At 46.1% G+C, this 16643-nt stretch overlaps 3 protein-coding genes across 3 annotated transcripts; 2 read left to right on the plus strand and 1 right to left on the minus strand.

Moving 5' to 3' along the window:
• Positions 1-2277: 2277 nt before the first annotated feature.
• On the plus strand, positions 2278-4144 carry aicda (activation-induced cytidine deaminase; the record flags this gene model as incomplete). The annotated part of the gene is made up of 5 exons (XM_083679274.1): positions 2278-2300; positions 2933-3098; positions 3362-3647; positions 3825-3940; positions 4094-4144. The coding sequence occupies exons 1-5, from the start codon at positions 2281-2283 to the stop codon at positions 4142-4144; spliced, it is 639 nt and encodes a 212-aa protein (XP_083535400.1). The 5' UTR covers positions 2278-2280.
• A 489-nt stretch (positions 4145-4633) lies between these two features.
• On the plus strand, positions 4634-10080 carry necap1 (NECAP endocytosis associated 1). Its single transcript, XM_083679323.1, has 8 exons — positions 4634-4731; positions 5808-5908; positions 6340-6444; positions 7215-7296; positions 7439-7547; positions 7711-7861; positions 8078-8189; positions 8285-10080. The coding sequence occupies exons 1-8, from the start codon at positions 4637-4639 to the stop codon at positions 8337-8339; spliced, it is 810 nt and encodes a 269-aa protein (XP_083535449.1). The 5' UTR covers positions 4634-4636; the 3' UTR covers positions 8340-10080.
• A 141-nt stretch (positions 10081-10221) lies between these two features.
• mfap5 (microfibril associated protein 5) lies at positions 10222-13346 on the minus strand. The gene is made up of 7 exons (XM_083679321.1): positions 13302-13346; positions 12093-12167; positions 11948-11980; positions 11733-11798; positions 11312-11399; positions 11097-11170; positions 10222-10911 (listed from the first exon to the last, which is right to left on the minus strand). The coding sequence occupies exons 2-7, from the start codon at positions 12133-12135 to the stop codon at positions 10796-10798; spliced, it is 420 nt and encodes a 139-aa protein (XP_083535447.1). The 5' UTR covers positions 12136-12167; positions 13302-13346; the 3' UTR covers positions 10222-10795.
• Between the last annotated feature and the right edge of the window lie 3297 nt (positions 13347-16643).

Consider the following 16643-nt stretch of genomic DNA (forward strand, 5'->3'; position numbering starts at 1 on the left):
ACCTGTGAGCTGAGCCTCTAAACCCACCCATCTGAAACTATTATTGTTGTTAGGAAACAGATGTGAGTTCACGCCACTGGAAAGTAAGCCTGTTTGTGACTGTGGTCATGTGTGTCTGCACGGTACAGCTGTGTGTGTGTGTGTGTGTGTGTGTGTGTGTGTGTGTGTGTGTGTGTGTGTGTGTGTGTGCGTGCGTGCGTGCGTGCGTGCGTGCGTGCGTGCGTGCGTGTGTGCGTGTGTGTGTGTGTGTGTAGAGGGTGTGTGTGGGCGAGTGGGTTTCGGAAAGTATGACTTGGCATTTCCTGCTGCCGGTTTCTCCCCCTGACTATGGGTTAAATGCACAGCCATGTCTGGCCATACTGTACTATACCACAAACACACACACTGTCCGTGCATGGGTAATGGAGTTACAGCAGGGCCGTGCACGAGAGGAGAGGCAGTGCACGTGAGTGTTCATGTGTCACCGTGAGGTGACCTCGGTCAACTGGGTCAAACCCATAAAGGTGGGTGGTGAGTGGTTATGTACAGTATAGTATCTCTGACTTTGTGTCATTGACAACCACATGCGCACAAACGCACGCACGCACGCACGCACGCACGCACGCACGCACGCACGCGCACACACACACACACACACACACACACACACACACACTGTAAATGCATAGTGGACTAAGTGCAATATGACGTGGTTGCTGATGACATCAAGTCAGTGTCTCATACACACACACACACACACACACACACACACACACACACACACACACACACACACACACACACACACACACACATACACACACATAGATCAGTTTAAAGCTTGGGGCACCACAACATCAGAGGATAAATTGGATAAATCTGTTCCAGATGATGTATAGTGTATAGATGCAAACACACACACACACACACATTACACACACACACACACACACACACACACACACACATTACACACACACTCACACAGATGAGCTCCAAAAACAGCCACCCTGGGAAAGGGTGAATTCCCCAAACCACAGAGTGCATGCGAGGGTGAGGGGAGTCATGGGAAAGCAGGATGCGTGCAGTGCCACTGAGCGAACGGACAGGGGCCGGAGCAAAAACAGACAGAGCGAAAGCCGAGAAGAAAGAGAGAGAAAAAACACATCCTGATTTGGTGGAGAATGGATGACAACATCTCATGGTTCAAAGGCTGGGTCTGAGTTATCCACACACTGTGGTCCCGCGGAGACGTCGTCGGGCGAGAGGGGCAGCCACGGCTCCCTAATTTGTTTTGATTGACACACTTTGGGAAAACCCAAATCTGAGGGCTAGGTAGGTGTCAGGGCCTCCGGGGTATGTGGGGACGCCCATGGCCACCCCATCCCTGGGGCCAGGAGGGGGTTAGAGGAGGAGTGGAAAGGGTGAGGAGAAGGAGGGGTGGGGGGAGGAGGGAGGAGGAAAAGGGTGGTTAACCCTGCCTGCATGAAGGCGAGAAGTTATCTGGAAGGGTTTTTTAATGATCTGGGAAAACCAGTTGGAGGCTTGGGTGACTGGGTGAGCGTCAAGGCCATGGAAAGTTCCACCCTGTTGGCTGACTTTACTGACGTATGTGAGAGAGACCCAAAGGTTAGGAATCACGTCAAACACTCCTGGACTTGTGTGTGGTCACCATGATTGTTTTGTACCTCCTGCATTGTGTAAACATCTCCACCGCGAAGGGATTCGTTTCTTGCAGTTTTCAAAATTAGTCATCATCCATTCATGCGCTACGAAGAATCAATCGACCACACACACAGACACACACACACGTACGCTCACACACACACGTTCTCACACACACACGCTCACACACACGCGCTCACACATACACACACACACTCAGGCACGCTCACACACACACGCTCTCACACACACACGCTCACACTCACACACACACACACACACACACACACACACACACACACACACACACACACACACGTTTCTCTTTTGATTGACTTATTTTAATGTGGCAATGGTTCGTAAAATACTAATGAATTATCAACGCTAACTTTCACAGTTCTGACAGTTTCGGTGCATAATAACTAATACTGCCCTGACCTGACTAATATCACCCCACCCCTTGTCTTGTTTTGAAAAATGTATCTGTCCAACCAGAGGGTGTCTTACTCTAAATAGGCTGTTTATGTTTGAGGGTATATATTCTCTGTCCCCTCCCCCATCCCCCCCATACACTCTCACTCATCTCATTACTCTGTCTCGCCTGATTGGCAGCGTGAGACAAATCTGTCTTTTGAAATGATCTGCAAACTTGACAGGTGAGTAAACTAAACGCAACATCTGTTATTGTATGTTTCTCTCTCTTCAACGCATTGAATGCACAATACCCTAATAAATATAATTTTATATTATATGACAGTATCTGATGTCTGATATGTGATAAGATGCCATAGGATGTATGATGATGTGCTGAGATGTCATCATATGAAAACCACCTTGTTACTTTCTCTTGTGCAGTTCTATCATAGGTTTCAATAAGGATGACGTATTGTACTCCTGAAAAACTTTCTCTGGTTTCGCTAAAAACTGTAAGAAGAATGAAACTGAGACCGAGATAAAGAGGGCAAACATGTTAGACAATTGAATGTTCACCAGATGGCTAACCATAGATGATTTGAATTTTTTTGAATTTTTTTTTTTTAAATGAATAAGGTCTACTTGTTCAGTAAAGACATTAAGTGACCTAAATCATTCAGATTCCATCATACTCTATGCTATTACAACTTAGAAAATTGTGTTTGTAGCCTCTCATCTATTGCCTCAATGAACTTGACGCTCTAAATCTATTTTGAGAGACTTTGCGTCTACTCTACGTGTTTAGTATCTACATGTTTCAGGCAACATCTCTACTACAATGTGTGTGACCACAAACCACTCCTGTTTTCATCAGTGTGCTTCTGGCCCAGAAGAAGTTCATCTACCACTACAAAAACATGCGCTGGGCCAAGGGGAGACATGAAACCTACCTGTGCTTCGTGGTGAAGAGGAGGGTGGGCCCAAACTCGCTCTCCTTCGACTTTGGACACCTGCGTAATCGCACCGGCTGTCACGTAGAGGTGAGGAAGGAAGGGAGAGGGGGGAGAAGGATGGAAAAAGTCATTATGATGAAAACATGGAATAAGTCTTCATCTCTCATTGACTCTCTCTCCTCTGTCACTCACTCACTTGTTTCCCCCCCCCGCCCCCCGATTTGTCCCTCTCTACATCATTCTCTTTCCTGTCCTCTCTCTGCCACTCTTTCCCCTCCCTTCCACTACCTCTGTCTCCCTTACCTTACCTCTCCCACCCCCCACCCCATCCTCCTCCTCTCACCCCCCAGCTGTTGTTCCTGCGTCACCTGGGAGCCCTGTGCCCTGGCCTGTGGGGTTCTGGAGGTGCTGGCGGTGGGGTGAGGCTGAATTACTCTGTCACCTGGTTCTGCTCCTGGTCCCCCTGCTCAGACTGCTCCCACAGGCTGGCCCAGTTCCTCAGCCAGACCCCCAACCTGAAGCTGAGGATATTCGTCTCCCGCCTCTACTTCTGTGACCCTGAGCACAGCCTCCAGAGAGAGGGGCTCCGCATGCTGAAGAGAGCCGGAGTGCAGATCACCATCATGACCTATAAAGGTAAAGGGAGAGTGAGTCTGAGTTTGAGTGTGTGTGTGTGTGTGTGTGTGTGTGTGTGTGTGTGTGTGTGTGTGTGTGTGTGTGTGTGTGTGTGTGTGTGTGTGCATATGTGTGTGTTTGCAAATACAGGGTGTGTGTCCCTCATTCACTTATAATGATCCTGTCTTACTCCTTCAGACTATTTCTACTGCTGGCAAACCTTTGTAGCTCGCAGGCAGAGAGGGTTTAAGGCCTGGGACGGGCTACACCAGAACTCTGTTCGTCTGGCCAGGAAACTCAACCGTATCCTCCAGGTAAAACTCCACACACACACACACACACACACACACACACACACACACACACACACACACACACACACACACACACACACACACACACACACACACACACACACACCTGAGTGGTAGACACAGTTATAACTGTTCCCCTGTTCTCTCTTACAGCCTGGTGATACAGAAGATTGGAGAGATGCTTTTGCACTGCTTGGACTGTGAACCATGTCCCCTCCTCCTCCTCCTCCTCCTCCTCCTCCTCCTCCTCCTCCTCCTCCTCCTCCTACTGGTGCTGTCATTATAGTGAAAGGACAATTTTGAGCCATCATTGTGAAAGAAAATTAACTGAGATAAGGTTACAGATCCTTGAATTGTGCATTTAAATACTGTATTGTATGTCAATGAAACTTTTTTTATTTTTTATCCTCTAAGCATTAATGCATTGATGTAATAGCCTATGTTGTTATTTGTCATAAAATAAGATCTACCATTTCTGTTTCCTATGCTTTTGTGTCATTTACCTCTATTCAACGGAATGCCATTTATAGTGAATCGATTCGATAGGCCTAGGGGGCTAACTCATATCAGCATCCGAGTAAGGGGATTTGATGATGGATGAGAACATAGTGCGCAAATACACTGTATATTACGTTCACGTACCCGTTACCGCACAGACACCACAAATGCACCGACACCGATTGAATTAAAGTCAAGATGGCGACCGAGGGTGAGTACGAGTCGATCCTGTGTGTGAAACCTGACGTCAACGTTTACCGAATCCCACCGCGAGCATCGAACCGGGGCGTCAGGTAAGAGCCGCGATGCCGAAAGCGTCCAACATCCGTTGACCTTGCCCGACTCCAGCATCCGTCAGCGCAGTGATAGAGAACGATAGCTGCCCGTAGGCTCCCCATAAACAACCCGTTAGCTTGTCCCCACATCAAAGGCAGTGCATCCTCATAAAGGCCGTCTAAATGGTTGTTTTTCTGGTGCGTAATTGCTTTTCTGTGTCATAACCTGGCAAACTGTATGGCACTTATTGGGCAGAGAATAGATAAAGAGAAAATATCAAGGTTGTGTGTGCGTTCTATTGTATGGATAGTACACCTGTCATTGTTGTACCTGTCGGTATCAATGCTGTCTGCGTCCCAATGCACAGCAGAGATGGTTGGCGAATACTGCTTACAATGCGTAAACGTGACCGTGTCCCCCCTCTAAAGGCTACCGACAGTTAGTTCTCTGTTCATAGAATGAATATTTATTGTAGGTTTATATCATGTACTACGGTATTTAAGGGTTTGAGGATTAGGTGAGATTTTTACTCCCTTGAAGGAGATTATGTCGCAATCTCCTGTACTGTTTTATTGCGTAAAAGATTTCTTGTTGACTTGCACTGTCTATCCTATATTGTGTGTGTGTGTGTGTGTGTGTGTGTGCGCGCGTGCATGCGTGTGTGTGTGTGGTTTGTGTTTACCCTTATTTCATTGGCTGGTGCTTTAACGTGATCTAGTGCATCTGGATGCTGACTGGTCAGTGGTCTATACTGTTGGCTACGTCTCCCGGGAGATGAGATACCTATGGGTTTACCAGTAGCATGCCAGTGACCACATAGCGCTCAGTCTGTTGTGTGATTTCGTGAGTAATAACAATGATGACGTAATATTCCACCCTAGATCGCATTGAAATGCCAGGCCCAAGTATATGAGTCCCCATTGCAATTAATTAAATGTTTCACCAGTAATTTAATCAATACAGTAAAGTGTTGTGTCAACACCATTTACACATACAGCCTCTATAGTCACACACACACACACACACACACACACACACACACACACACACACACACACACACTTCTCTCATTGGCTGCCTGTTTCTCTCCTAGGGCAGCAGATTGGAAGCTGGATGCCCCCGATTGGACAGGGCGCATGCGTGTGACGGCCCGGGGCAAAGTGGCCTACATCAAACTGGAGGACAAGATCTCTGGTGAGAAACACAGGCCCTGTTTACAAGCATCACTGCCACTTTAAACCTTGCCATTCCTTTCATTCCTCTCTATTCCATCGTCCAATTACAAGTAACCCTGACCCTAACCCAACCCCAGGCACTTCTTGTTAATTTGGATACAGTAGGAATCAACAATATAGGGTGATATTCATTTTGCCCTGTGGGTCTTCCACAGCAATACAGTGAGTTGAAATGATTTGGAACATACTGTATCTAGGAAGCTAACACTGAACTTTAACCCTCTGTCGCAAGGCCGTTATATGTCTTAACTGTGTTTGAGTGTTTACAGGTACGTCAGGAGGTCAACAGTATACCTAGCCAATTAGCCAATGAACTCATACCATTGAAGTACAGATGTAGAGAGGACTCTTACATTGTGTGTTGTTGTCATGGTCCCTCCGTATTTGCAGGGGAGCTGTTCGCACAGGCACCAATCGACGAGTTCCCTGGCATCGCCGTGGAGACCGTCAGCGATTCCAGTCGTTACTTTGTGCTTCGTATCCAGGATGAGAGTGGTGGGTCGACTGTCACAGCATGATGGTTGTTGTTTGTTTGTCACTGTAGAGCCACTGTCTGGCCATGCTTGAGAGGTACCTTCCAACCACAGTTAACCCGACACTCATCCTTACCCACCCAAGGATGCTTTAGTGCTGGGCTGGAGCAGAATCCTGCACACATTGCCCCTACAGAGCCGAAGTTTCCCAGCCCTGCCTTAATCTTAATCGTGGAAACTAGAAACATGGTTGTCACTAGATGGCCATGCTCAAAAGGACAAATATTGTTGGAAATGATGAGCCAATACGTGAGCTGCTAGGGTTAGACCAGGAGTTAAGGGTTAAAGGTTAAGCTTTACCTTAACCCTTGGTCTAATCCTAGCAGCTCATGTATCATCGTTTCCTACAATATTGACACATTTGTCCTTTAAAGCATGGCCATCTAGTGACAACCGTATTTCTAGTTTCCACTTTGACTTTCTACTCTTGTTTGTGACCCAGCCATTAGGCAAAGTAGTCTGTTAGTAGAAATGGAATGTATTGATCAGCCGTGGCCATTGAATGGGACCGTGGTACTATGCCAGCCAACACAACATAGTCCTTTATGGTGGTTGTGCTTTTGTGTGTCCTAAAGTGTCTGCAGTCAAAAGCACATCTCCTCTCTAAGCTTGTGAGTTATTGACATAGAAGAGAGTTATAGAAAGGGCGTAGTCTATTATTCTACTTTTGGGCTCGTTAGAGTATAAATGCCCATGGTGATCAGTGCTGTTGTTCCCGGCCCTCTCTTCCAGGTCGCAGTGCATTCATAGGCATCGGGTTCGGGGACAGAGGAGACTCGTTTGACTTCAACGTAGCTCTGCAGGACCACTTCAAGTGAGCAGCGACTCCACTACTGTTCTTCTACACACCAGAGATACCCTTCTTTCTACAGTCACATAACGAGACAGAATATGGCCCTCTAATCATCACCATCAACAAGTCAATAATTGCATGTTTCTCTCTCTCTCTCTCTCAGGTGGGTGAAACAGGATGATGAGATCAGTAAGCAGTCTCAGAATCCAGTCTCCACCCCCAAACTGGACCTGGGCTTCAAAGAGGGCCAGACCATCACTCTGAATATCGGGGTAACATCCTGCATTTACTCCCATTCTACTTTGATCTATGGTATATGGGTAACAGTCAACATCACACACACACACACACACACACACACACACACACACACACACACATACACACTCACTCCCTCTTTCATTCCCTCTCTGTTCCTCTCTATCCCTGTCTCAGCAATCTAGAAAGAGAGACAAGTCCCGCCCTCAGAGTGCAGGTGGCTTTGGGCTTCTCCCTCCTCCTCCAGGAGGCAAGATAGCCCCTCCCCCTTCATCTGGCCCCTCCAATGACAATGATGAACAACAACTCACAGGAGGAAGTAACACAGGTAGGTCAACCACATCCTGTCCTGATCATGTTTATCTTGCTTGGTGAGCCTAGTAACACAATTCTTGCATGGTGTAGGATGCTTTTTGAGGCTGTTGGCAATCTGAGGGCTGGATTCAAGCGAGCCGTACTTTTAGGCCTACAGGGTGTTTTGTGATGGTACATGCTGAGTGTACTGTACTAAGAGCGGTCGGATGTGTTTGTTTTCTGTTCTCAGGCTTTTTGTTAGATCTGGACACCAGTAACTCTAACTCAGTGGTGCAGACCAACCCCAACCCCAACACTACCGCCAGCTCTGACCTGTGGGGAGACTTCTCTGCTTCAGAAAGGTGAGGGACTGCTCTCTCTCTCCCTCTCTCTCTCTCTCTCTCTCTCTGTTCCTCCAATTGATGCAAAGCCCTCCCATTTATTTCCCATCATGCAGTTCGGCCTCTCCGCCTGTCACCAAGCAGGAGGACGCCAGCTGGGTGCAGTTCTGAGGCTTCTCCACAATCCCTTTCACCTGACCTTTACCTGAGCCTGACCCTGACCTGACTGTCCACCAGTTGACCCAGTTTACCCAGCACTGTAACCATATTTTCTCTCAAGCTCAGTGTACTCCTACCCTCTCCCGTTCTGCCCTCTGTCTTTTTGCACCGTTCTCCCACTCTCCTCACCCCCCTCCCCACCTCTTTAATCGCCCCTCCCCTCTCTCCCTCCCTCCCACTGCCCCCTCTCCCCACCCTCTCTCTCTCTGTGTGTTTCATTCCTTAACTATGGAAACAGAGTATTTATTTATTTCAGAGGACAAGACTGAGATGGAAGATCTCACTAAATGAAATGCGGTACAGCGAGGAATGATGGTGAATCACTAATATAGTATTGATAATAACAAATTAATTAATATATGTACAGAAGATGATATTATTGTAAATGTATATATTGTCAGTAGTTTGTAATTCCTGTCGTTGTTGTGGTTAGTGTTGTAGTTAATTTTCCTTCTGAATCTCCTGTTGGGGATCCAGTAAACAAAAGCATTGATTGGGAGGTTAGTCTGGTTGCATTGGTGGAGGACAAAGTTGCCTCTTAGATTTGATCTAAGGTCCTGTTTGGCTTTTTCCTTCCAAGGTCAGGACCAACGTAGGGTAAGGTTGGCCTCTATCTAAGTCTACTTTGAATAGAAAACCCTAAACTACCGTATGCTGTTGTGCTGTGTCACGCCCTCAAGTGGGCTCTTGTGGGCTCACAACCACAGTGTGACAGAGAGAATGGAGAGGACTGCAGCTGCTGAGGACGTATTTCACTGGAGATGGGCACGGGGCTGTCCTGCATTGTTTCAGCTGGAGACTGTTGTTAGTTAGTAAATCAACACTGCTCAGAGAGAGAGAGGAGGGAGGGAGAGAGACAGGAGGGAGGGAGAGAGAGAGAGACGGAAAGAGAGAGAGAGAGAGAGAGTCTGCTTTTGTCTCTGACTCTGGGGAAAAGGAGGGGTGATAGGCATGATTTAGGCTTTGTTATGTCATCACCAGTCAAGGGGTTATTATGGGTAGGGGTGACTCATTCAGGTCATAACCTTACCCTGCTCAATGAATAGGTCTGTGTATTACGGAGTACCATGAAGTTGCCTGTGGACTCTGATCTGTGGTCATTTTTGTGTTCTCCCCCCCTAATGGTTACGGTTTGGATTGGTTGGATGGTAAGCTGATCCTTGATCTGCGCCTAAGAGGCATCTTCTACCCTGAGCGTGTTGTACACACAGGAGTTTGTTTTTCTGTGACCATTTTCGAATCCATGTTATAGATTGAGCCCGTGCGCTAACTCTTTAACTGGCAATGCAGTGAGACCGTTCCAGTCCTTGTGAGATGCAGTGTTATAACTCCTATATTGTGTTGTTGTTGTTTTGGGAGGATGGCTGGAGAATGGGGAGGGCAAGACGTCATAGTAATAATAGCATTCAGCTATCTCAGTAGCGCTTGAGGTTGTTACTATTACGGTAGTATGTGTGTCTCTCTCTCTCACTCATTGATACACACACACACACACACACACACACACACACACACACACACACACAGAGTAACCAACACAGCTAGCGGGAGAACTGGTATGAACTGGTTGACTTACCCATGTTTGTTTACGTGTGTGTTCTATACAACCAATATGCATTTCCCCCTCCCCCCGATGTTTCTTGTCACTATAAATACACTGTATATGTGTATGTAAATGTGTATGTAAATGTACATGTACTGCAAAATATGAAATATAAAAATAAGAACTAATGACAATTATCTATTTGTTGCCTTGTTTCTTTACAGACATACAGCGATAATACCCGCACTGAACTGGATTACATCAAATCAATAAGACAATCCAGGCATAAACCACTTAATTACATTTTATTGGATATAGTGCACTATGGTATTGGATTGTCATGAAGTGCTTTACAGACCTCAGCTAATTGATAACAGAGTGGATTTGTTCTCTACATAGTGAAATACATGAACTCAACATTCAGTATTATACAGGCCGTATCGGCACTATTGTGAACCATGGGAACATGATTTGTGTCCAATAATACACACAGGTGAAATCTATCAGGGCTCCCCCAGATGTTCACAGACAATAAAACAAAGAATTGGCTAATAGAAAAACTGAGAGATATGACTATCTTAACTGCAGTTATAGGTGTGTGTGTGTGTGTGTGTGTGTGTGTGTGTGTGTGAGTGTGTGCTGTTCTAGCATATGTGTCTGTATGTGTATCTGTGGTGTGTGCGTATGAGTGCGTGTGCGTGTGCATGTGTGTGTGCATGTTTGTGTTGGTTGAAAGAAACAGGCCAAGACCAGGTGTTGAGCGATGGATTTATGGTGTTTTTGGGTGTTTTTATGGAGACGCCCCGGTGTTCTGTCTCTAAGGGTTTTCCTCCTCCCTCCCTGCTCCTGCGCCATCTTGGACCCATCAGGCCTTGTTTGCCCAGGTTTTGAGGTTGCCAAGGCGATTGAGACAGCGTTTCTTGTAGGTTGATGACCTCTGGAGACGCTTTGGCCAGCCGGACCTTTCTCTGCAGAGTTCCGCTAGGATTGAGAGAAAAGAGAGTGTGTGTGAGTGTGTGAGTGTGTGAGTGTGTGAGTGTGAGTGTGAGTGTGAGTGTGAGTGTGTGTGTGTGTGTGTTTCTTTATTATAATGCTTTGAATGCATACAGTACATAATCACTACACCATAGTCAAATTGAGTGTAGTAGCACTGATCTGTCTCTTACCCTTCAGGTACTCCTCCTCTTTGCAGACTGTCCTCACACAGATCTCATTGTTGATCACATAGACGCGTGGGAGGCTGACACAGACCAGAACACACAGTATCATCCACTCATCCACTGTTGCAGTCTCAGTTAACCTCTGAAGTCTGCTGCTTGGCCAGGCGCCACTGACTGTATTATATAGCCTACTGTAAGTGTTTCTGTGATGGTGAGTTTACCTGTAGAGGCAGAGAGAGTGGATGCATCTCTTTATGGGCCGGTGGACAGAGTACATCCTGGTGCAGGGGTACGTCTCCTCCCTGCAGTCTGGACGGGGGGCAGAGAGAATAGACAGACCATTACTACCATAACACATGTGACAAGACAGCCCTCACTGAACACACAGGGTAGTATACACATAATAAATACTCGACCCACACAGTATCTATGCAACGTTTGCATCAGTCCTTATAGATCCATTGGAACCTATCGGATCCCTTCAGATCTGCTAACATCAAAGGGGTAGGGCTGTGGTTGTTTCTCCACTGGGCCACACACTTGAACACATGCACTAGACATTGAAGATGTTCCTCCCAGTCCTGCTGGTGCCAAACATGATTCAGTGATTTCTTTCTGGCACTTGCTGAACTCCCCACTCACCAGATGGCAGGTCTGAGACGGCCAACGGAGCCTCCCCTCCGTACTCCAGGAAAGTCACTGTCGGTTCTACCCACAGGGAAACAACACACCAGTCAACATGGGGCAACACATGTCTGGCAGTGACACCTAACCATGACTCACAGACAGAGACATGTCATGCAACTTAATATGTTTTGAAATAATGTGTGACTTTTGAGGGGGGGAGACATTAGTACCGGTCGGCTGGAGTTGGTCAACAGCTGTGAGCGCTGCGGAACAGAAAACCACATGAGGGGAGTGTTTTATGGTGTATAAACAAACGGAGAGGGACTCAAATGTAATTAAAAGGGATGATTTGTGTGTGCTGTTTGTCGGCGTTACCGTGGAAACCGCAGAGGAGCAGGACCATTGGAAGCCTGCCCATACCTCCAACTTGTAAGAACCGACGTTTACGAGCTGAAGGAAACCCAAGAGGAAAAGAGTTTCTACATGCTACACAGAGGAACTGTTCAATATCCTGACTTGCCATTATAGTTCAAGTGTTTTATTTTCCTTCATGCCCTCCTGCTACGTCTCTACAACTCTTTTCCAGGTCCCCATGTAAGGTGTTACTGAGAAGGTGTTTTTTTTTTTACCTACTGTAGAAAATTGTATTAATAGATGTGGACAGGACTGTATGGACATGCAAAATGTGCATATCTTATGTTAGGTATCATTGATATCGAAAAATACTGTATCTAGTCATTTGTGTTGTTTGTACCAGTTTAGTCCTGGCTGTAGGTGTACACTTTGGTATTTAGTCTATTTTTGGCGATAGCTGATAATAGATGTTTGAGTGTTTATTTTTGCCTTTCAAAGGAATTTAGAATTGAAATCGAATCTGTTTCTGACAACTTCCAACTTTCTCCCCCTTTCCTGCATCTCTCTCTCTCTCTCTCTCTCTCTCTCTCTTTCTCTCTCTCGCTCTCTCTCTCTCTCTCTCTCTCCCTCTCCCTCTCCCTGCATCATTCCTTGCATGTCAGTGTGAGTTTGGAGTCCAAGACATGAGTTCTCACAAAAGAATGTGTTTTTTTGTGCCCTATCTGAGCAGCCCTCCACCCCTCCTTTCTCACACTCACACTCTCTTTTCCGCCAATTTCTTTCATAGATCTTATTAATATGGCTGCACTATAGTGTCCCAACAGTCACTGAGTGTTCTGAGCATGATAGTTTTGTCATTGGGAATGTCCAAAATCCCTTCCCCTCCTACCATTGTCACATCTGGACTCTCAGCATACACATATGAATTTGAAACTACGTGGTGGACATACTTTACACAACACACATAGCTGATATTATAACTGTCTTTTGGAAGTGTTCACTGACAGTTACATTGATTACTCCACTGTAAGAGAGAGCTAGAGTGCATATTTTATACAGTAAAAGTCTCTCCATCTTTGCATCTTTTGTTTATGTACTACCTCTTCTTATATAACAACATGCTCAACTACTTCATGGATTTAATCTGTAACAGTCAGTAACGTAGTCACATATAAACAGTAGTTTTTTTAGATCAAGAGGGAAAGAAGAGCAAAATACATTCATACTCACAACTTCTCTTGTCGCCCGAAACTTCTTTTGTTTTATGAATCTTTTGTCTTCTCTTGTTTCCCCTTTCCTCTCCTCCTCCCTCTCCTCCTCCCCCTGTCCTCCCTCCCATCATAATTCTCTTGCTAACTCCCTGCATAATTCTCCCTGCATTTCTCTCCCCCAATCTGGTTGAGAAACATTCTGTTCCATGGTGGAGGGTTTATCTCACATTCTCACAGTAAACAACACAACATCAACATCAAACATTAGGTATTGTCCATTCCATCTAACTATCATGGTATGTGATGATTAACCATTTGTAAATAACTTTTACATACCATTTGTAATGTATACATAAAGATTATTATGTATTGTACACTAGGGTATTTAGTACACAATTACACAACTACCACATATAGTCAAACACATGTAGTTACTATGTGTTCATATTTTTGAATGATGGGATATGGCCATTCATTATGAGGTGAAGGGACGTTTTTCAGCTTTTTTCTGTATAAAATAATTGGGGTATGCTTGTTTGTATGCGTTGGAGCAGGTGAAGGAATGAGTGAGTGGTTTCCTCTCGTCATCTCTCCATCTGCAATGACATAAAAGAACCGGAGAAGCGAGAGCAATTGTTGCAAAAACTTTTATCTTGGTTGTGGAGGAGACAAGAAGAGGAGGTGGCTTTGGAAATGCATCACAGCGTGTCCACCGCTGTCGACAGTAGGACCCTGGAGTTAAACCGATGTAATACTCCTTATTCACCACCAGATGGAGTTGTACACAAGGAGAGTGTGGTAGTGGTCTCAGGCCGAGTGAGAGAATCCTGATTAATCAAATCCCCACACTCTCAAGGTGAAATGTCTCGTAACACTTCTTCTTCAGTATGTAATTGGATTTTACAGAGATATTACATCATTTTATTTATCATCATCATGTTTTGCACAAACATTACTTAAAATGGTAACATTTAGGTGGTTTTGGGTTGTTTTCTAGTGGTTGAATTCTTTGATGTAATTACCATGAATGTAATAATGCCACATTCATTACTTGTGAATGCCAGGTAAATACCAGCTGATATAAGACTGTAAAATAAAACTGGTAAATTCTATTTGATGTTTTAATGTGTGTGAATAACCGCTTGTAATGCAATATCCCACACAGAGTCAAGTGCGCACTCTCATTAGTGAAGTGAAGGGGCACTACACCGACAATATCCATAACCATAGTGCCTGTACCAGTGCAAAATTGTCTTCACATCAAGTTTGCAGCATGAAACAGTTCAGCGACCATCAACAATAAGAAGTTCTCATACAGCACATCACACAAAGATGAAAGATTATCACTCATTACTCTTGACCCTGTTGTATTATCCTGTGTTGAGAAGTGGGTTTCCATCGGGACCAATATAGGCTGGATGGGCGAAACCTGATGCGCAGTAGGCTTCCATGAACTTGACCAATATAAATATTGCCACACATACCTCCCGAGTCACAGACAACAAGAATCCCTGCTGGCTCCCTCACTCCCCACAGTCAATTCACGAGGGGGACACTCTTCATCCCCTTGACACATCGGGGCTAAATAGTCTCTGGGGGTGAGGGTGGGGAGGTTAGGAGAAGGGAGAGGGTGAGGAGGAGACGTGCTGTTGGCCTAACAAGTTTGGCCAGGCAAGGCTGATGACAGGTTGAGTGATGGAGACGGAGAGGAGGCAAGGAGAGGAGAGAGCAGTCCAGGGAACACACTGATCTGCCATTCTGAAAGAGAGAGAGAGAGAGAGAGAGAGAGAGAGAGAGAGAGAGAGAGAGAGAGAGAGAAAGAGAGAGAGAGAGAGAAAGAAAGAGAAAGAGAGAGAGGGGGAGAGAGAGAGAGAGAGAGAAAGAGAGAGAAAGAGAGAGAGAGAGAGGGGGAGAGAGAAAGAGAGGGTGGAGAATAAGGGGGACATGCCAGGTCATAAACACTGCAGACTTGTTTATTGGTTGAAGGCATTGCTCCCCCGCCTCTATGCAAGGCTGCTCATGGTTGCTGCACATACTCTCCACAGGACCCCCCCCCCCCCCCTTAACCCTGCCACACTCCTCCCTCTCTCCCTCTCTCCCTCTCTCCCTCTCTCCCTCTCTCTCTCTCCAGAAGTGGCTAGCTGCTTCCAATGTACACACACATACACATACACATATACACACACACACACACACATTCTCTTGCTCACACACACACACACACTCACCCAATCATTCACACACCCTTTGTGACCTAGATCAAGTGATATGTAGTGTAGCGTGTCAGTGCTCCCTGTAGTGAAAAAGTGAATTTGAGACTGTGTTATTTGACTGATGCCCCTCTCCTAATCCTGCAAGACCAATTAAAGCACCTCTCAACTTCTGCCTTAACAAGTGAGTAGCTGAATGAGTAACACAGATTGAGATAGGAATGGAGGGTGGGGGTGGGTGGGGGTGGGGGGTGCGGGGTGGATGGTGGGTGGGTGGAGGGTGGGGGGGTGGGGGAATCCGGAGAGATGCCAAACTGGATTAACCCGTGTAGTTGACTTAGTCCCGTAAGAGTGACATTTCAGACATGTGGCCATTTGATCTCTTTTTCCCCCTTATGTACATCACTCCATGTCTCTTTCCTATCTATCTATCTCGCTCTCTTTCCAGCTATATGTCTCTCTGTCCATCCATCTGTCCAACTCAGTGTCCTATTCCGTCAGTCTATGTATCCATCACATCTATCTGTCTGTCTATTGGGATATTTTTCTCTTACTACCGTTTTGTCCACCTGTCTGTCTGACTGTCTGTCTCTCTGCTTGTCTATCTTTACTTCCCTCTATCAGTCCTGTCTATCTGACTATCTGTCCCTCACTCTCATCACCCCTCTCTGCCTGTACTCATGAGGACATCCCACAGATTTACGCCTCCATCAGCATCTTTGTGTTGGCACTCTATTGTCTCTCTGCAACATGTGTTTCCATTTGTCACACCAGTCTCCTCTGTAAACTCCCCCTCAAACTGTCACATGAGCCCTGTTCCGCCCGTTTGCTGGAAATAGCACACACTAAAGGTGGGGAGGGAGAGGTGAGGGGTGTTAGGTGAAAGTGTTTTAATACATGCATACCCTATAGTGTACTGTACCCACGCATACGAGAGCTCTAGACCAGCTGTTAGTGGGCTGCATAAGCAGTGACCTGATGAGACAAGGGGGAGGGAACAGATAGGGTCAGACTGTTCAGCCAAATTGCACTAAACGGGCAACTGGCAGACCCTGACTTTGGGGTTCTGGAGAGGTAGGTAGGTACATGGGGAGGGAGGGAGGGAGGGAGAGAAGGAGGGAGATATGATGGCATAGATAGTCGAAAGAGGT

Source organism: Argentina silus (genome assembly GCF_951799395.1).
Source record: "Argentina silus genome assembly, chromosome: 10".
NCBI classification, from domain to species: Eukaryota; Metazoa; Chordata; class Actinopteri; order Argentiniformes; family Argentinidae; genus Argentina; species Argentina silus.